The sequence below is a fragment of the Otolemur garnettii genome, unplaced genomic scaffold (genome assembly GCF_000181295.1).
Source record: "Otolemur garnettii isolate 467f Iridium unplaced genomic scaffold, OtoGar3 scaffold00190, whole genome shotgun sequence".
Taxonomy (NCBI): Eukaryota; Metazoa; Chordata; class Mammalia; order Primates; family Galagidae; genus Otolemur; species Otolemur garnettii.
Window position 1 is genome coordinate 1068951 of NW_003852585.1, and position 21333 is coordinate 1090283.

At 47.6% G+C, this 21333-nt stretch overlaps 1 protein-coding gene across 1 annotated transcript; it reads left to right on the plus strand.

Annotated features, from left to right (window-relative positions):
- The first annotated feature begins 1406 nt into the window (after positions 1-1406).
- On the plus strand, positions 1407-20807 carry GABRE (gamma-aminobutyric acid type A receptor epsilon subunit). The gene is made up of 9 exons (XM_003800933.2): positions 1407-1482; positions 5947-6164; positions 6600-6667; positions 11649-11869; positions 12631-12713; positions 14028-14165; positions 18082-18234; positions 18379-18578; positions 18859-20807. Exons 1-9 carry the CDS (start codon positions 1427-1429, stop codon positions 19252-19254), a joined length of 1533 nt encoding a protein of 510 aa, XP_003800981.1. The 5' UTR covers positions 1407-1426; the 3' UTR covers positions 19255-20807.
- The last annotated feature ends 526 nt before the right edge of the window (positions 20808-21333 follow it).

Genomic DNA, 21333 nt, shown 5'->3' on the forward strand with positions numbered 1-21333 from the left:
AACAGCTGCACACAGGCCAGTGACAAATATGTGTTGAGTGCACACTATATGACTGTGTGTCCACTTCTAAGTTTCAGAGATACAGTGGAGAACCAGACACACACATTTCTGTTTGTCACAGAGCTTATTTCAGTGTATTTCAGCTGATTTCACTGTAAACAAGCTCGCAAAGAAATGCTAAAGAAAATCATCTGTCGGTGAACAGTGTTGTGAAGATGACAAAGCAGAGTGTTGTGGCTGGGGGTGGGGTGGTGGAGAGGTGCTGTCCTGCAAGCTGGGGTGCTGAGGCCCTTTCTAGAGCAACAGGTAAGGATGCTGGAATATTTAGTATCAGCTTGTTATGCAACCCTCTGCAATTCCTTACCTTTGCAAGTGAAGCCAGAAGGTCCAGGCGAGGAAGATGAAGCCCAAGTATGTCTGAGACTCTTGACTTGTCCATGCCCTACCCGCCCCCAAGAATAAGGCATTGCCCCTCACCCCTCCGTGCCTTCTAACTTCTTGTGCTATCACCCAGAGCCAAGTCTCCAGGAAGATTTGGCCACTCCGTCTCAGAGAGGCGGCTTCCAAGGCCTCCTCGATTCCAGTTGGCCTCTCTCACATCCAGTGCCCCCACGCTGAAACAGTCACGTTGAGGCAGCGCCTGGGTGGGTGGGGGACTCAGAGAAGGTGCTGCAGTGAATGCCTTTGACTGGTCCTCTGTTGCCGGGTGCTCCCCTGCCCCCCAGTACCGAGGAAACTGGCCTATGGGGTAGCTCAGATCAGAGCTTCCTGGAGAGACCCCCAAGCCTCTCTTCTTCTGCGTGCCAAGGAAGGTGCTGCATTATCCAGCTTCCTTCGCACGCGAAGAGATACGCTCTGAAGGCCTGGGGGGTGCAGAGTGAAGGTGTGGAAAACGTGAGAGGTGGCTAGGGGAGGCCAGAAGTGGGGGAGTGACGAGGTGCAACAGGTGGTGGGGAGGAAGCCAAGACTGGAGAGCACAGTTGGTGCTCTGGTGGGCTGGAGGAAGTGGGGGTTGCAGCGGAGGCAAAAGCCCACTCAGTCCGCGTCTTGGGCCGGCAGGGCTCAGCCTGAGGCCGCCCTCCCAACCACAGCCGCGGGCCTCTGGTTCCCCCGCCCGAGCACGCCGGCTCGCCTCCGTCCTTCTCCCCAGCAGCCCCCCCCCCCCAGCTGTCTGGCAGCGCCGCAGTGGTGGCGGCGGAGGCGGGGGGCCTTGACGACCGGGCTCCGTCCCCTCCCCCGCTCTCGCCGCAGCGCCATCACGTCGTCGTCGGAGATTTCCATCGGGGCTGGGGGCGGGCCCGGGGGGAGCGCGGGGCGGGGCGAGTGGGAGGAGTGAAAGTTGCGCCCAACAAAACCCTCGGCGCCTGCCGAGCGCCAGACAGTGTGTGCGGCCTCCGCACAGGTGGTCGCGCCGCTCTCCCCAGAAATGTTGTCTAAAGTTGGCGTGCCCCTCCTGGCTGTGCTCCTGGTCTTCCAGTCGAGGTAAGTCTCCCTCCCGGGATCCGGGAGCCCTCCGCGCCCAGCTCCCTCCGCCCGGGAGCAAGGCCGGCTCCCAGGACCCCCGCATCCCGCGTTCCTCGAGCCCCGCGCCCGCCTTGCCCCAGGGCCTCGCGCAGGCTAGCCGGGTCCCGCGTCCCTCGACGCGCGGCCAGCCTCCGTCCCACTCTCTCTAGGACGGATGCCCCAGGCCCCTAGGACGGGAGTCCCAAAAGGAAGGCGGGATGCCTGTCCCCTCGCCACTCGCACCCCGGACTGCCGCTCTCCAAAGCACTGCGGCGGCCGGGCGAGCCACCCCCCTCTCAAGGAGTCTTTTGCAGGGAGAGGGGAGCGGCTGGGCAACCTCGCACTGCTGGGGACCTGGGGACTTTGGGAAGGTGGAGCGCGGGCCGGGGAGCTTAACTGTGCCGAAAATGTTTGTGTGTTGCCTCTGTTTTGCTCACATTTTTTTTTAGAGTGACTACTGAGTACCAGGCACTGTGCCAGGCAACTCTGACTTTACTTGCTTCCCGTACCGCCGCTCCTCTTGGTGCCAGTCCCAGGCGCGTGCTTTGGTTTAGTCTAAGGGTCCCACTCTTGCTGTACCCTGCTCCCAGCCACCGCCAGCCCCTCTTCCTCCCTCATCTCTGGACACCCTGCTTCGTCTTGGGCTGTGAGCCAGGGGCCAGGAATGTTATTCTCTGTGGTCTGCGGTTTGGGTTGGGGTCGTAGATTTCAATCCTCCCTTCCCTTTTCAGGTTTCCCTTGGACAGCCAGTTTCCCTTACACCCTCTCCTGGTCTTGGGCCTTTGCTAGAAAGGTTGTCCTTGTATTTGTGGTTTTTTAGGGTGGAAAAGGACTGCTTCATTTTTTTTTTTTTTTGAGACGGTTCCTGCTGCATGTGAACTGTCACAAGTTCCTAAGCTTCCTGATCTGTCGAGCTTTCTCGAAGTCTCCATGACGCTGGGCTTTGTGTCTTGTTTATGGTTTTGGAAAGAGGGGGGATGGCTTCTTTCCCCACCCCAGATTGCGTTAGTTCTTTGGGGGAGGGGCTGTGTGGCTCCCTGTTGGCTCACTGGTGCCCTAGGGTGGGGCTGACCTCAGCAGGGGCTTGGTAAATGTCTGAATGCGTGCTAGGAATTTCCAGTCATCCACATCCCTCCAGATGGGATTTGGACTAGTCGAGAAAACTGACATGGTGACTAGCGAGGGGGGGGGGAGAAGGAGGGAGGGGGATCAGAGAAGAAAACAGCAGGGAAGAGGGACGGTGGACATGGAAACTACCCTTCTAGCTGGGAGGGAGGACTGCAGTAACTGATGTTCAGACACTGTCAACATAGCAACCTGTGGTGTCAGGAAGGAGCTGGGGAGGTGACAACTGAGTGTGCTGAGCCACATTGAACCAAGAGGCCTCTCTCTGGTCCAGGCTCAGCCTCTGATCAGTTCAGTGACTTTGGACACAGCCCTTCTTCTATCTGGGCCTCAGTTTCTTCATCTATAAAATGAAAAAGAGAGTTGATGATTTAGGAAAAAATCCAGCACCCCTCCTCATGTTTCCTGCTCCTCTCCTCCACCCTCCCCACCACCCTGCCAACTAGCTGGTGGGGAGGGGTAGTGCAGAAATTCAGTGTCATCCTGGACCTGAAAGCTGAAGGGACGTGGGTGCCTGAAAAGCCCCTATGAAAAATCCCACTAGTCGAATATATGAGTGTTTTTCAAATTTTTTTCTTTCTAGCCCTGAAAGCGATCTTAATGGCTGGCTGGGGAAAGGTATGCATTGTCAGCAGCTCCTTAACCTCAGGGATCCCAGGATGAGGTTTTTTGTTTGTTTGTTTGGTTGGTTGGTTGGTTTTATTTGTGTATTTAACTGACATGAACTAGTTTTAGGATTAAAGCCACCTCCAGATCCTCTGATAACATTTTCATTGCAGATTTAGTCTAGGGGCAGGAGGGCTTTGGTGGTCCCAGTGCTTTCAGGTTTGTTTGTCTCTGCTTTTAACCCTGGGGGTGATTATTGTTGTTAAAGGGTTCAGACATCTGGGAGGGGCTGCTATAGGCTTTTGGGTGGTCCTGACTGGCAATGACCAGCCTCCTACTGACTGCCAGTTCAGATTGTACCGTATTCTCAGCCACGTCACTCATTTTGCAGGGTCTCAGGCCTCTGTTTCCCTTCCTCCCTCCTAGAGTCTCTGGCCCTTTTTAGAGGGCTGGGAGATTAGCCTCTAAGTATCCAGGGGACATGAAAAGCCTCAAGGAAAGAGGACATCTTCTGAATATGACATTTGAAAGTGGAAACTGCTTTGCTGAAGCCCAGTTCTTCCCTAGCCCACAATGGGAATTAGGCACTTCAGACATGAGAAATGGCATAGACTCGGTGCATCTGTATGCCAGTTAAGCAATTCTAAGAGCTTGAAATACTGCAGACAAATTGCATTTTACTGCCCAAGTTGGCAGCCCCTTGGTCTGCAGTACAGAGGCCATGCCCACCTCTCCTGCCCTGTTTGCCCTTTATTTTTGGAAGTGAATTGCCTAATGCCTTTAAAATATCATTTTGGAAGTGCCACATACATGCAAAAGTGCAAAAGTCATAAGTGAATAGCTCAGTGGATCTTCACAAGTAAACATGCGCATGGAACCAGCACCTAGATTGAGAAACACCGTGTCATCAGGCACCCCCCATACTGCATGCGCGCGTGCGCGCGCACACACACACACACACACACACACACACGCCTCCTTAAATGAAGCCACTCTTCTGGCTTCCAAAATCACAGATTAATTTGAGCTGATGGCTTTTTAAGAAGCTTTTAATTATAATTTTTTGAAGATATATAAAAATAAATAGTATAGTAAGCCTCTACATACCCATTACCAGCATCAATATTTATGAGCTCCTGGTCACTCTTAGTGTCCCACTTAGATGGTTTCAAGTATATTTCAGACATCATCTCATTTCATATGTAATTATTTCATTACATATTTCTAGTCATTACAGTCTTCAAAAGCATAAGAAAATATCATTATTACAACAAAAATTTAAGACTGCCCTATTGTGTCAGAAATGTCTTTTTCTGTTTTCTTTAACAGTTTATACTTCTTTGCCAATCCATATGATATATGATACTTATTTATTTAACTCATTCTTGCTTTTAGGACTCCTGTAAAATGCTGAGTAACAGTGTCAAGTGTTTACATCTTTAACATGTTACAGATTTTAGGTTGAAAGAGTCCATATTTTGCCCATTTTGATGCTAGTCTGTTTTTTTTTAAATTTTATTCTCTTTAATTATTATGGATACATAATAGTTATATATATTTAAGGGGTACATGTGATGTTTTGATACAAGCATAAAATGTGTAATGATCAAATCAGGTTAATTGGGATACCTGTCATCTCAAACATTTATCATTTCTTTGTGTTAACAGCATTACAATTCCATTCTTCTTATTCTGGCATATGTAATAAACTCCTGCTAACTCCATATTGTGCTACTGAATACTAGACCTTATTCTTTTTTATTTAGCTATGTTTTTGTTCCATGATGCTTAACAATGGCTGGGAAGGGTAGTGGGGAAGTGGGGATTAATTAAAAGGGGTAGGTTAATAGCTTGTATTTTAAAATCAGGATCTAAATAAGAACCAGATATTAGCAGATGGGACATTTTTATTTTATAAAATACCTTTCATTGAATTGGAACATATGTACAGAAAAGTGCTCAAATCATAATGGTACAGCTGATGAGTTGCCAGTAAATGACCATGGTAGTATAAAGAAAGTCAAATCAAGGACTAAATCATGAGCAGTATCCTGACTGCTAACACCATAGGTGAGTTTCATACAGTGGCAGCTGACTCCTAAAATATTCACTTAATTTAATTACTCTTATTATTTTATTATTATTCATGGCTGTGGCTCTCAGGGTGCATTCCTCAATGTTCTTTAGCCTACTTTCCTGCACTCCCCACACCAATGCAATGAGCATTACAAAACCAACAAAACTGCAACATATCCCTGCGATTTTCTGGGAGCAGCCCACTCTGGCATTTTCAAGCATTGGAACTCGGCCTGCCCATTACTCCCAGGTGGTGCTGGGTCTGGCTGACTAGAGGCCAAGGCCAGTAAGAGTGGCTAATGGGCCAGTGCTCACACACAGTGATTTCTTACTTCATTTTATGTTGAAAATCCTTTTAAAATCTAGGTCTCAGTTTTGTTGTTGATTTTTGTTTAAATAAAGAGTTATTACAAAAGAAAAATAGCATAGATATTCCCAGCAAAGCAGCAAGATTTAAAAGAAATTAATGAGTATAATCTGTTACTGTCTCGTAATTTGCTGTTACGCAGTCCCAGCCGCTATTTAAGTAAGCTTTGTGTTGCAAACTTCTTTTGATTTCCTTCTGTCCCAAGAGGCACCCGCTGAGGCCCCTACAGAGTGGAGTGCAGAGCATCAATTTTCCTTTGTATGTTCCAGGGTTGAGGGACCTCAGATTCCATCAGATATTGAAGCCTCTGGCCACGAGGATGTGGTCTATGGCCCTGAGCCACAGCCTCGTGAAAGTGAGCTCCTTGCTGTAGAAACAACACCCACCCCTGAGACTGGGCGCAAAGTTGGCAAACTGCCTGAAGCTTCTCGCATCTTGAACACTATCCTGAGTAACTATGACCACAAACTGCGCCCTGGCATTGGGGGTGAGTAGCAGAATAAAGTTTTTCCCCTGATGGAGGGTGGGGAGGTTGCAAATGGGTCTGGGGAGTAGGTGAGGGTGCCATGCACCTGGACAGCAGCATCCATCTGCTGCTGGCCAGTCAGGTAAGAGACATTGACTCTAGTTTCAGCAATGCCATTGATCTTGGTCAAGACTTTTCCCTTCTCTCATCCTCAGTACTTCCAACTACAAACTGAGATGACAGGACTAGACAGTTGATCTTCTGGGTGTATGTCCGACTCTTACTGGTCTGTTAGTTGGATCTTGCCATGAAGGAACAAATAAAGAAGAAGGACTGGAAACTGAAACTGTGTGGTCCGACCCTTACTGGTCTCCCCCTGTTTCCCCTCGGACTATTCCTTCCCTGCCCATGCCCATTTTTGATACTTACCCTCTGCTGCTTCCGCTTCCTTTACAGAGAAGCCCACTGTGGTCACCGCTGAGATCTCCGTCAACAGCCTTGGTCCTCTGTCCATCATGGACATGGTGAGTACTAAGCTTTGATTACAGCATATTGGCCCAGGCCCTGGCTAATGGGCCCTTCCACATACTTGTACTTTCTGCTCTGTGTTTTAGTAATGACTCTTAAGAGTTTTGTTTGGTCCTTTTTTTTTTTTTCTGGAGAGAGGGATAGATTGTAATTACCACTGACTTACTTGAGAATGAGGGTGAAAAAGGTAAGTCCCTTGCTGCCTGAAGAGGATCTTCAGAATTGTGACTATATCTTGCAGCCTTTCATTCAAAAAAAAATAATAAAGCAACTTTAAACACCACAATGGAATGACTCTTTTCTTCTGGTAATTATTTGTATGGTCTTAAGTCTACAGGTACCAGCTCTTGCTCTAAGACTGTTTCTCAAATTTTGCCCTAGTTTCTTCTCTGCTTTTCTACTGGTATCATCCTAGTGTCAGTGCTGTCTCCATTTAGTCTTCACAGTCTCCCACCTTGAATATGCAGAGGTCTCTGCCTACCCCCATCGACCTACTAAGCTGCCTCCCCAGTAATGCACCTCCTGTGGGCCTGCCCCTGTCTCCCCATACTGCATGCAATTCACCCCCACACTCTAGTACTTAAGGCCCTCCATGGTTGTATTCTTTTTGAGCCTTTTAGAGTATAGGTCTTCTCAGACACTTTGTCCTCTGACCATTCATTGCTCCACTTTCCTACTTGTCAGCTGCATTGTCCTTCAGGGTCTGTCTCTAATGACATCACATTTATGGCATCTTCCCCAACCTCCACAACTGTTAGCTGCTCCCTTCTTTTTCTCTCTTTGCCTGTTCTTCCCTACCTCATTTCACTGTAATTATCTGTTCTATGTCTGCCTTGCTCTCTCCACTATGGGTTCTTTGATGTCCAGGACTCACTATGTGTTAGCTGAGCAAATGAATGATTAAAAATGCTCTGCGAAAGTTTCTTGTGTCTGCAGAGCCTGAAAATGAGGAAGATTGTTTTGGCCAACTGCATCACAGTCACACACTTGGTTTGGCCCAGGGCAGACACACTTTTAGGCTACACCTTGGTATTTAACAAGCACCATGTAATTGAGTGAGTTTAGAGCCTTGGGTCTGAGATGGGCTTTGCAAATAGATGCTCAAAGGTAAGTAGACCTTTATGGAAGACCAAGGCGTTTACATAGGCTGAGTGGAAGAGTGAGGTTTCCCGTCTTTGTTGGACTACAGAGTCCTTAAGGTTTAGTGTACTTATGCATTGCTATGTAAAAGATTATCTACAAAACATAGTGTCTTCAAAACAATAAAGAATTATTATCTCACAGCTTGCATGGGTCAAGAAGCCAGACGTGGCTTAGTTGGATTCAGGGTCTTTCATAGAGTAGGAATTGAGGTGTCAGTTGAGAATGGGGTCTCATTTGAAGGCTCAACTGAGGGAGGATCTACTTCTAAATCAATCACATGATTGGCAAGAATTGTTTTCTCTCTGGCTATGATCTAGAGGCCTCCCTCAGTCCTTGCCAAGGGCACCTCTCCATAGGGTAACTCAACAGTGTGGCAGCCGGCTTCTCTCAGATTGAGCAAGAATGTGAGAGAAGGTGCTTGAGGTGGAAGCCACATACATTTTGTAATCTAATTTTAAGAGTGACATCCCACTGCTTCTATGGAATTAACCTTTATTAGAAGTGAGTCCAGCCCACAGGTAGAAGGGAATGCAGAAGGGACAAACAGCAGGAGTTGTAGATCGCTGGGGCCATCTCAGAGTCTGCCTCCTGTACATGGCAGTGAAGTTCTCCAGTTAGAGCAGGTGAACGCCTGCAACTCCTAGAATGGCCTGCTGGGAACTAATAAGGAGGATGGAACCATGAGGGCAGACAGATAACTTAGAGTTTCTGTCTATGTTTTAAAATTGGGGTGCTTTTTTGGCCTTTTTCCTTGATGTCAGATTTGCTTTTTGCTGCTATCAATGTGCTTACCCTAGTAAGAATATAGTCTCCTTTTTGCCGTGTAAATTGCCTTTTTAAAGTGAGTGTTGGTTTAGCAATCAGTTTTGTTAAAATTGTTTATAAAAGTAAGAAACAGTAGGTTCTACGTGAAAGCTAAAGGTTGGGGTCTTGTGGTCCCACCATTGTAGTTATTATTTTCTCTTAAGAGAAAATGGACCTTTCAGGTCGTTGATGGGGGGTGGGGAAGGGGGCTTAGGACTGTTTTCTACTGGGCAGAGAATGTCCGGCAGCAGTCTCTGCTGCTCCCTGTCAGTGTTCCCACAGTTGAACATAGCACTCAGTCCACAGTGACCTGGCTCCCAGAACCTTGCACACTTGTTTTTTTCCTCCTTTGGATGGACTTTAAGACACTGCCAACCAGGTTGGGAAGTAGCAAGTCTAAATTCCAGCAAGCGCCTTCCTTCCTAACCTGTTACCCGCCACGCAATTGACAGTGGTTAAATTTCCTTAGGCTGAGTGGGGACAATACACACATTGACAAATGGAGCAAATAGCTCAAAGTTACTTTGCTGTTTTCTAGATGAGACAGCATGCTGTAAAACTAAAGAGTAGTGGGAAATTTGTGACTACAATCTCCTTGCTATTTCATAAGGTATAATTTGGGGAAACCAATCTCTGTCATTTGCAAGAGGCCTTGTGGTAGCAGGCAGGCTACTGCTCCTAGCAGCTAAATGGCTGCTCTCCTCATGCCATACCTGTCGTGCTGCCAGCATTGGCCTCGCCTAACAAGCTGAGGATACAGTCTCATAACCCAGCAGTCACCAGACCTACATGAAACACAGAACTGGTTCAGAAAAGAGCCAATAACTTTATGTTTTTTGGCCACTAAGGTAGTGCTTTAGCCTGGGCCAAGTGCCTTTTGAAAATCCCAAACCCTCACATGTGGTATGAAATTTCCCTGAGAAGTCTCAGCATCTGCATGGTTCCAAGTAGTTATTGGAAGCTGTAGGAGGTCCCTGTTCTCTGGCACTTGGTGGGGAGAAGGCAAGACTTCAGACCATACTTGTCCCCTTGGATTCTTGTGAAAGCTAGGTGGCTGCCATTTGAATCTCCATTTTATGTTTGAGGCAACTGAGCCTCTAGCAAGGGTGTGTCCCAGTATTGGTCACATAGTCAGGCGTTTCAGAGCCCTTCAGTCAATGAGATATATACAGCATAGCCCTTGAGCCCATGGCATGGGGATTTGAAGCAGACACTGCTGTAGATCTCCTGGCTGCACTTTGGAGCACCTAGTCCGAGCTTCAGAGGTGATGGACAGCCTGGGAATGACTGCCTGGCGCAGCATCAATAGTGGCTAACACTGTTTCTAACTGCGGTAATTGTCATAGGCGATTCTAATTAAGCTGATTCCTAAACTGAATTTCTAGAGATTTGAATGAGCTAAAAGATGTACATCCCAAAATCCTTTGTCAAAGGAAAAATTGAACGGGGAAAATTGAACCATTAGTTATCAGTTGATGTGTAGTGAACTCACCATCGGTATCTTGTCAGATAGAAATTAAATGCTCATTTGAAACACTTTATAGCATAGAGCATGGTCACAGCGTGGGTGTGGAGAGGAGGGCTTCCCACTGGCTGCCAGCCTGGGAATGAGAGAGGCTCTACTGGCCGCTTGGAAACATTTTGAAGGCCATTTGTGAACGCAGGTGGAGCGAGGCAGAGTGGGGTCAGAGGCTCCCTGTAAATGGTAGCCAGGCTCTGCCAGCGTTTTTCTGTATGCTTCTTGGGCCCGTTCCCAGACACATTCTCAGTATTTCCTTCCCTGGCTGGCTGGCAGCGATTTGGTAGCTACTTCCACCACCTTTTGTCCTGGACAGCTAAGGCAAGCAGGGGTTTTCTTGATCTCTTCCCTGAGGGCTCTACTGGCCTCCAGGATTGTGGGTTTCTAGATGGTATCATTGCTTGAGATAGGATAACTCATAGTAAAGACCTAGCCTAAGGATTCTGCAGAGAAAATTGGTATCCAAAGGGATTGTTGGTGCAAGTGAAGGCCATCCCAAAGCCATGGTCATGCTGAACAGCACAGCCAGGATGCTACTATTGACTGTTTTTCTGATTATGGACAGCCCCCTTTCTGTGAGCCTCAGTTTCCCAACCTCTAAAATAAGGGAGGTTGAGCCAACCCTCACAGTTTTGTCCGGGCCTACTTCTGGTACTTGCTGTTCAAGCTGCTTGCAATTCTCTTGCAGTCTGTTTTCTTTTCCTGTCAATGCAGTGGTGCAAATTTCTAGCTTTATCCTGTGAAATAGCATTCTTGATGCTTAACAGTTTATGAAATACACGGTATCTGGAGACCAAATAACCATGGGATATCTATGCACATGCACACATACATTCAGCGGTTATGGGCACTTGTTTGAAAGGAAAAACAAAACAAAGCCAATTAATGATTCTCCTTGTTTAAAAAACATGAAACTCAATAGACATTTCTCTTGTGACTCAAAACACTTCATATGTAGTTCTGGAGAATGAAGGATTGAGATTAATTAATATGTAGGATCCCCAAATATAAGCAAAAATATGTGTGCTTATAGATTTTTAAGATGATTTTGAGCTAGGGTGTTCAATTTACTTTGGAAATGTGGAGGCTGGAGGGTGTCGACTTGGCTAGAGTAGCACAGTAACCGGCACAGAACAATGAAGTGGTGAGCCTAGCCCATGAAATGAAGCCACCACTGACTAATTCTAGATTAAATGTGTTCTGCCAGACTGTTATCTATTTGGGAAGGCTGCTTTCTTTTGGGAATACCTGGATGTAGAAAAATCCTATAGCCACGCTCATGCTGTTTTCCTCTGTACAAACCTGACTGGATTCCAAAGGGTGTATTCACTTGATAGTCCCATCACAGATTGGCACGCAGGGTCTTAGCCCACTGGAAGAAGGGTCTCAGTGCCAAGTCTGGACATAACGGCAGTATTTACAAGTTATTTCAAGTTCCTCATTTAACAAAGACAATGACAAGTAAACATGCAAGTTTATCCAAACGTGTGCTTTTCTATCCTTCATACTAGGAGTACACCATCGACATCATCTTCTACCAGACCTGGTATGATGAACGCCTCCGTTACAATGATACCTTTGAGACCCTCGTTCTGAATGGCAATATGGTGAGCCAGCTGTGGATCCCAGACACCTTCTTTCGGAATTCTAAGAGGACCCAAGAGCATGAGATCACCATGCCCAACCAGATGGTTCGCATCCATAAGGATGGCAAGGTGTTGTATACAATTAGGTATGTCACACCTCTGGTGTCTCATGTCCTGACACTCTCTCTCCCCTTCTGAGATCTCAGCCAGACTCATGGGCACAGATAGCATCCAAATGATACTTCTCAGGGCCTTTCCAGCTTTCCTAGACCATAACCTCAAATGCGTCATGTGAACATACAGACCTTAAGGCCTCAAAAAAAATTTTTCTTAACCATAAATATGTGTATGTGCATTACTTAAAACTATACACTAAGTTTGTGGCAGAGCTGGGACTGGTACCCAGTTACTTGGCTCCCAGTCCAGGAATCCCCCAACTAGGATGTGCCAGTATGACTGCACTGCCTGGACAGTTCCACCCAAAGTGGGTACTGGATGTAAAGACACATCCGCAGTGTTGGTGGTGGAATTGTCCAGACAGAGCAGCAACATAATGGTTGGAAATGTACCTAAGACCAGGCTAGATACTTTGAATGCCTGGCAGGGAAAGCCATGTGTTGGTGGTGATGTGGGGACAGGTGGAAAGTGAAAGAGTGTTGGCAGGTTCTGGACGTTGAGGTGGGCAGGAAACAAAAGCCGATCTAAGTTGGTCCATGTACTTCTCTGGTGATAGAGCCCAGAGTAGCCAGATATTTACAAGCTATTTTTCCTCTCTTTTTTTTTCTCTCCTTTGAGCTTTGGTCTTAAATCTGTTGTTGCCATTCACTGGGAGTGGTCCCCAGGCCAAAATTGGGTGAATGCCTAAGTGCTTGGGGCCAGCTTAATGAGGTTCCTTTCTCCCTTCCAGGATGACCATTGATGCTGGATGCTCCCTCCACATGCTCAAATTTCCAATGGACTCTCACTCTTGCCCTCTGTCTTTCTCTAGCTGTGAGTACCTTCCTAGGTTTCTGGGGTACCAGCAGCATGCTCGGGCCCTTCTTTTTCTCATCCTTACCCTTTACATTTTTCTGCCTCCACTTTTCTCCTAAGATGCTGCCAAGGTTGGGCAGGGCTTCCATCCTCCGCCTTCATCTCATTTCTTGCCAACAGTACTGTGCTGCTCATCCTGGGCCTCATGCTGGCTTCCTGCCGCTCCCTTCCACCACCTCAAGTGAGTCACTCATCTCTTCCATGTGTGCATCTCAAACCTGTCCGCTCCTTTTCATCTCCACTGGCACTACCTTGCTTTAGGCCTTTGTCATCTTCCATTTGGACTTTTGCAACATCTTTGCTTTGAAACTGAACATATCTAAACTACATTCATTGTCTCCCCTAAGAGTTCAACCCCCAAAACAAATGTGTTGTTTCTGTGTTCTCACGTGTCTTATTAAAGGGTATCATCACTCATCCAGTTGTCCAGGCCAAGAACTTGGATGCTTCCCTCTCCCTCACCTCCTACATCTCATCAGTCAACATATCCTGTTGGTGTTTCCTCTCAAATCTCTATTGATGTCTATTTCTCTGCATTCTGACTGTGACAGCTTTGGCTCCTGCCTTTATTCATTTTATTATACTGGATTACTGCACTGGCCTTCTTGCCAACATGCTGTCCTCACAGAAGGACCATAATGACCCAGCTAAAGCATCATCTAGACCAGGTCACTTCCTAGTTTCAAATCCTTCCTTAATGCCCATGGGTCAATTCTAAATTCCTTAGAATGACCCTTGAGGCCATTCATGAACTGATCCCTGCCCCTACTCCTGCCTCACTGAAGTTTGGCATTTCACCTTTCTGTGCTACCTTCACCCCTAATCCAGCCTCATCCATATGGAGAATATTTACTTGACTTTCAAGACTTAATGGGAGCATCATCTGCTTTATGAAGACTTTTCTGAGTGTGTCCCCAAGTGATCTTTCCATACTTTATTTCCTCACTGTTCCATAGGCAGATGTTTTTCAGAGCAACTCCAGAAGTTACAGTTGTTTACTCACTGTTGTACTCAATGAAGTGTGAATACTTGAGGGCAGGGTTCATGCCATATCCACCTCTGTATTTCCATCCCAGGGCTCAATACTGAGCAATGCTCAGTAAATGCACTTATTCAATGGACTTCAACAATGCGGTAAGAGAAGTAAGGTCCCATAGCTGGTGAGGCTAAAGTCAGGACTCCAAGGCATTGCTCAGGCTGACTCCATGCTTGTGGAGACCTCAGCTGGGCTTCCCAGTCTCATGTGATCCTCCTTCCCACCTTGCTTTCCAGTTTCCTATCCTGAGACTGAGATGATCTACAAGTGGGATAATTTCAAGCTTGAGATCAATGAGAAGAACTCCTGGAAGCTCTTCCAATTTGATGTTAAGGGAGTGAGCAACAAAACTGAGATTATCTCAACTCCATCTGGTAAGTGTGCCATAGGAGGCAGGGCTAGGCAGAGGCCCCTGTGGATGGTAGGAATGAGTGGAGGTGGCCATCAATACAAATGCTATGCAGTCATTCCATGGAAGTATTGTAGAACATGTCTCCTGCCTTATTAATGCTAAGCACTTACAACTGTTTGCAGAGGAAACTGAGACTTTGTAACTATGTCTCAGTCTCATCTGCAAAGAAGTAAGTGCTTTGCTAAGTCCCCTGGGAGGTTAGGTAAGTAGATAAAGTTTTGTTGCTGTTAGAATGTGCAACTAGCTTTGTCATGCAGACCCTTCAGTTTCAAGGTCTTTGCTACAACACTGAACTAGTTGGATGACTTTCAGAATGGAGCTTGTATGAATTCTCCATACCCAGAACCAATCCAAGCTGGTTGAATGGAAAGCAAAGTCTGTCCAAATGGGAGGTGGAGGCTAGAGTTCTGATGTCATCCAGGTGAAGGCTGGATGGACTAGATGAAGTTATACTGGGGGCATCAACGTCTATCTTGAAGGGACAACTCTAAAAGGCACAGATTCTGGTCAAGGGCTTCATGGTGGATTCGGTATAGCTTTGATGAGCATTGGTTTTTTGACCGTGTCTTTAACAAGGATGAAAAGGGAGGGTCCTGGGTCTCTTAAACTTCATCTCCCAATAAGATGTGAGCATCTCTGCTTGTGTTCCTAGGTGATCTGAATGAGGAGCCAAGGGATCTCCCTGGGGTAGCTCTCATAGCAGCCCTGGAAATTCTCTTCACATGTACTGACCAAGTTCAGAGCAGTGGAAGCACTGCCCTCATCGTTTCCAGAATGTGGATGGAGCCAGTCACACCCAACCAGCCATTTGCCCTGGCAGGCATCTTGCTTTGTTTCCCTGTGGATAGGCAGAAAATCTACTTTTGCTTCCCTTGTTGAGTAGATCCCTGGGTGAGGGGACAGTTCAAGCTTCTCTGGCTGGTGCTTTGCTTGAATAGTCCCATGCAGGGGCAGAGGGCTTGGCCTGCTTTCAAATGCTTTCCTTTTTCCTGGGAGCTCCGGGTAAGCAGTTTTACTACCTTGACTTGGAGCCTTGCTCTTCTGCCAACTAACCGTGGGCCTACCTCTTGGCTTTCTGTACTGCAGTTTTCCCCAGATAGGTAGGGACCCGTCATCAAAAGTGGCAGAGGAGACAAGGCCCAGGGGCTTTCAAGTCACTAGTGGTTCCGTTTAGTAGATGGCTGTGCATTGTTTCAAAATGGTGCCCTAGTGACTACAAAGCCTCAGAGCCAGTATCATCACCTAAGCAATGACAATAGGTAAGCACCAGACCCGCTGGGGAGACAGGACAGTTCTTGGGGAGAAAAAAAGTGATCTTCTTCCTTTTTCTTCTGCTTAAGACTAGTGGATCTTGAGTCATCATTTCTTCAATGGCTAAGTTATCTTTGGGATTGATCTTGAACTCTTCTAGTCAGCCTCTGGGGCAGTTCTGTCCATCTGGAGCAGACTTATGTACTCAGCTCCTGAGGTTTCAGGATGCAGTGGTAGCTTGCTACTCTGACCATCTTGGCCCTTGAACGACAGAATCTTTGCTCTAGGAGGTTTTAAGAGTCCAATCCTGCCACAAGTGAGGGAATAATCATCCTTCACTAAAGGCTACTACACCTGTCATGGCATCATAGTGGTGATCAAGAGTACACTATCTGGCAAGAGGGTTTCTTTCTTCTCTAGACAGTTAAGTCCATTAGAAAATTCTCCCTACCCATCTAAAATTGGGATCTCTGGAAGTTCCACCCACTGGACTTACTTCATTTCCTGTAGAACTATCCAGCTTACGTTAAGTCCAGTCACTCTCCCATGAGGCCGAGGTTAAAGGGCCAATATGAACATTGCAGCCCTGGATCACATTCTAGTATAGTCTGCAGGACCCTGGCCCTGGTTCCTTTTCCTTCCCTTGTTCTTGAAAGCTTTGGGTCCACTCACCCTGTAGTCCCAGTCCTGTGGACACAGTCTTTTGGATTGTGTCCCTCTGACAGTGCAGCAACTGACCGTGGTCTGGCCAAAGAGTAAAGACAGAAAGAATCTTTAGCCTTTTTGGGGTTTGCTTTGGCTTCTCAAGCCCTATTTTCTTACCCATGCTTCTTCACTCCTCAGGAAGAGGAAAGTGTGGGTTCACATCTTTCTTTTGGCCTTCAAGACGAATTTCCATCCCTTGACAAGCAGAAAAGGTTCTTCTTTGGCCAGAATAAAATTAAAAAAGAAAAATGCAATAGAATTCTGAATCTTCTTACAAGAAGAATATATAAACTCAGCAATTTTATGGGGGTGCATTGGAGGGATAGCTAATTAGAAGTATCTTAAATTATAGTCAAGATGCCAGGGCAAAAGAACTTCTGATAAATACATTCTGGCCAGTAGGCAAGTGTGAGTGGTCCCTGCAGCAGCTCTGGAGAAGTTCAGTCTCAAAGCTACTACTCTGGACACAGGTTTCCTATTGAGCCCAGGCAACTTCCTTGCCTTTTTTCCAGAAGAATCTGAGAAGTCTTGCTCCTTGAATACCAGTGCTGCCAAGGTGAGTAGGAAAGGCTCCTCTTCTCATTCAGCTACAGCCCACTCAAACCTGCTGGGCCGTGATCTACTTTACAAATTAGGAGGACACATGGACAGGTCAGTGGTCTGGTCTGCTTTACAAAGCTGTTGCCCAGCAGTAGCAAGAGTTGCTGAGCACCTGCTGGGTTCAGGCTGTGCTGGGCTGGGATGAGCAGGGGCTAAGCCACAGGTCCACATGAGCCTTGCCTTGAAGGGATTTAAAAGCCCATGCAGTTCAAGGTCAAGGATTTCTGCAGCATCACTGAAGTGGGAATGTGAAATTTAAGTTCATTTAGGAGCCAGGATTGGAGTAATTACAAATTTGATGTGATATTTAAAGTGAAGAGTGATGTTCTAGGCTCAAAGAAAAGCCCAAACAAACCACAGCATCCTGATAGCATGCAGAGCATGTAACTAGTGTCAGAGAAGAAGGCAGCATGAAGGTTTCAAAAGAAGATGCCAACTAGAGATGTGGGTTGTCTTCAGGTCCTGGAGAAGGCTTTGCCGTCTAGGTGAACGTGAAGACCTCGGTCTACCTTGGGGATGTGTATTGTGCTGATACTACATCTAGAGGGCTGATTGAAATTTTCACTTTCAGCTAATTTTTCCCTTTTCCTGAAACACTCAATATGGGTTAAGAGTCATAAACTAAGAACAGGGAATCTGGGAGCAGAGGGGATTAGCAGAGGGTAGGTAAGGGGTGTGTGTGGATATAAGATGTCAGTTGGAGCCAGATTGGGGTGAGCCTTTAGTGTCAGATTTCAGGGTGCAGACTTCAGCTAAAGCTTAGGGGGCAGCTGAATACTTGCTTTTGGCTGTCAGTGAAGTAGTGCTAACTAGGACATGTTCCCAGAATAGGGGTGTGTAGACAGCAGGCCAAAGCTCTCCTTCTCAGCACAGTGCAGGCCTTCCGGGGCCCGTTTCCGGATAGTGCACCTTGTGAGGTCCAGCAGTGCCGGTTCAGGACATCTCGGTGGGCGTGAAGGCCTTGGCCGATCATATGGACATCAGCTCTGTGGGACTGATACTTTGAGAGTTAACTCATTCTCTCACTTGCACCTGCCTGTCTTGCCACCCCGTAAAGACAGACATTAGGTGTGTGGGACTGAGAAGGAAGCTATGAAGATTCCGACCTTAGCTTAGTTTTCAGCAGGTCATGTGTCTTACAGTGAGTGTCCATTCTGGGACTCTGGTCCTATGTGTATTGCCACAAAACAACGTGGCTGTGTCTGAGGGCAGTGGTAGTGAATCCCATGAGCTGAACGACAGGACCCTTAGTGTGTATATCCCGCTTGGGGAAGACCCTCACATCAGTGGTATGAGGAAATGGTGTCGTTCGTGTCTTCCAGGCAACTTCATGGTCATGACCTTTTTCTTCAACGTGAGCAGGCGCTTTGGCTATGTTGCCGTTCAAAACTATGTCCCTTCTTCTGTGACCACGATGCTCTCCTGGGTTTCCTTTTGGATCAAGAAGGAGTCTGCTCCAGCTAGGACCTCCTTAGGTAAGGGGTTGTCAGTGGCATAAACATGGACACATGGCTGTGAGTTTGCTGGTGAGTGCTATGAATTGCCTTCTCCTAGAGCACTTTGAGCAGTGTGATGTATGGTTGGGAGCTGAGTCCACCTCTACTCCTGTGCTCTTGCAGGGATCACCTCTGTTCTCACCATGACCACTCTGGGCACCTTTTCTCGTAAGAATTTCCCACGTGTCTCCTACATCACGGCCTTGGATTTCTACATTGCCATGTGCTTCGTTTTCTGCTTCTGTGCTCTGATGGAGTTTGCTGTGCTCAACTTCCTGACCTACAACCGGACCAAAGCCCATGCTTCTCCGAAACTCCGCCACGTATGACCTGGGTGTGGGATTGGTGGCGAGGCTCTGGAGTGTGAAGGCCAGTGAGGGCACTAGGAGTTTGGTGTGTAGGTGGTCAGCTTGTTGAGTGATGGGGGGTTACCCGGGGTTGTGGGGGAAGTTGAAATCAACTTCCTGATGTGTTGGTAGGAGTTCTGGAGGGGGGCTAAGAAATGATGTGCCAAGTACAGTTTCCAGCAAATCCTGAGGCAGCACTTAGTTTTTGGCTCATCTGCCCTTGACTTTTCCACACTTCTTCCCTTGTCCATTTCAGCCTCGTATCGATAGCCGTGCCCATGTTCGTACTCGTGCGCGTGCCCGTGCCCGTGCTCGTGCCCGTGCCCGCCAGCAGCAGGAAGTTTTTGTGTGCGAGATTGTCACCTCTGAGGGAAGTGATGGAGAAGAGCGCCCGTCTTGCTCAGCTGAGCGGTCCCCTAGCCCAGGTAGCCCTGAGGGCCCCCGCAGCTTCTGTTCCAAGCTGTTTTGCTGTGCGTGGTGCAAGGGTCTTAAGAAGTACTTCTGCATGGTCCCTGATTGTGAGGGCAGCACCTGGCAGCAGGGCCGCCTCCGCATCCACATCTACCGCCTGGATGACTACTCGCGAGTTCTTTTCCCGGTGTCCTTCTTCCTCTTCAATGTGCTCTACTGGCTTGTCTGCCTTAACCTGTAGGTGCCAGCTAGCACCTTGGGGCAGCCTCCCAGTTCCCCAGGAGGTCCCAAGCCCCTTGCCAAGGGAGTTGGGGGAGAGCAGCAGTAGCAGGAGCAAGTAGAGAGTCCTTCCTTCTGCGTTTCCCAGACATGAGCCTGCAGAGTTGTCTTTGCCGGCCCTCTTCCCTACCTGGTCCATTTCCAGATTAGCCTTGGCAGCCCACCGCAAGTAAGATGGCTACCTCTGTAGTCTTCAGGGGCATCCACAATGCTCAGCACTATCGCTCATAGACTCTCAGTGATCGGCTCCTTAAAAGTGTGCCCAAGTACAAGTAGAAATGCTATCCCCCAACAGTACTGACAACCACTGCCTTTTTCCAGATAACCATTGTTGCCTTTGTGGTGCTCCAGGCCCAACTCTGGCCTTAGCCTCAAAGTGCACAGACCAAGTGCTTGCCTGTTCCTGACACCTACCTAAGGTGCTGGGTAGTAGTGTAACAGGGGGAGAGGAACCCCATTCATAAATCAGATTATTATATTATTGGTTTTCTCTCCCTGCCCCCCCCCCTTCCTCTGCAGATAGACAGACACTGGCATTATCCCTTTAGGAGGAGGGGAGCTAGCAAGTGAGCCTATTGGGACAGTATCTCTCCTTCTGCTGCTGTGACACCTCCCTCTCCCCCTCTGCCTCCATCTTTCATCCGCACTGCCAACTCAATGCCCTGCATCCAGTGGGTATCTGTTTTCGTGTGTGATGATAGTAATTCCCCCTTGCTTTATATGCTACCTCCTTCCTCCTCCTTGACCCCTGTGACTTTTTCTGTAACTTCCCCAGTGACTTTCCCAGCCCTGACCCAGGTGCTAGGCCTTGGTGACTTCCTAGGGCCAAGATACTAAGGAAACTGTTTTGGAGCGGGCATTCCCCGCCATTGATTGGTGTCAATCTAAGGCACAGCATGGGAGCTTCCTTGGCCCTTGGACCCATGAGCCAGTCCACTCTTGTCCCCGGGGCACTCTCACAATCACAATCAATCAATTGAATTCCCTTAAATTTGTATGGCACTTTACCTTTGGCTAAGCACTTTGGACAAATTATTTCTATTTGGAGCCTCATTATAGCCCTGTGACATCTTCGGGGCAGGATTCTTATCCCCACTGTGCAGATGGGAACCCCGAGGCACAGATTTCTGTGGGACTGTGAATCTCATTGGAAGCTACCCAGGAGCCCACTGTCGTCTTCTAAAGACCACATGACAGGGCTGGGCAGCTCAGTTCACCATGATTCGATCCTATCACCTCTGCTGGTACCCCAGTGGTGGTGCCCAGAATGCAGCCTCTCTTTAGCACTGGCCTATTCAATTTCTGGGCCTGAGGTGCTCAGACTGCCCCTAAGATCAAATCTCTCCTGGCTCTGGTAACCCAGTGAGATGAATTAGAACACGCCCCATTGCTTATATATGCTGAATGAAATCTGTGTCTGTATTTTATTGGGGGGTGGGTAGGGTGGGGATCCATCTGCTTTTTGTCACCATCATCTGAAAGGGGAACTATACAAATAAATATATCAGCAAAGCATTCAAGGTGTGGCTGGTTTCTCCAGAGTTCAAGTTTGTTTTCATCTCAGGATTTAAATCTTAAATCCATCACTCAGGCCTCTGTCTGTTCTCCTCTCCCATCTGTAACTTCCAGACCTGCCAGTCATAAACCAATTACCCTGCTGTCATTAGTAGAGAACAAAGAAAGGAGACTGGCCTCCTTTCCAAATTCCCTGACTTGCTCCTATGCCTGTTCCCTCCATGTTCCTTTTGCTTTGCCCACCATTTTAGCCCCCACCTTGTCAGAGCTAGAAGGTTGTAAGGAACCACTGGACTCAGAACACTACCCCCCACATGTAAAGATGGAAATGCTGAGGCACAGGAAAACTAAGAGATATTTGTCTCTTGTCTCACAAGTAATCAATAGTGGCATTGGACCAGGCCACAGAAATCCTGATGCTTTTGGCTTGGCCTTCAGCAAGGCTGGAAACCTTGGTTGATCCACATTTCAAAAGAAAAGTCTCTAAAGATGTATTGGGAAGTGTTGGCCCTGGCATCTTATGACA

Bases quoted from the DNA above. Each gene is read 5' to 3' on its own strand.
- GABRE (XM_003800933.2), top strand. From the start codon at position 1,427: ATGTTGTCTAAAGTTGGCGTGCCCCTCCTGGCTGTGCTCCTGGTCTTC. The intron at 6,668-11,648 runs GTGAGTACTAAG...CCTTCATACTAG, and splicing joins CTCTGTCCATCATGGACATG to GAGTACACCATCGACATCAT. The intron at 18,235-18,378 runs GTAAGGGGTTGT...GTGCTCTTGCAG, and splicing joins TCCAGCTAGGACCTCCTTAG to GGATCACCTCTGTTCTCACC.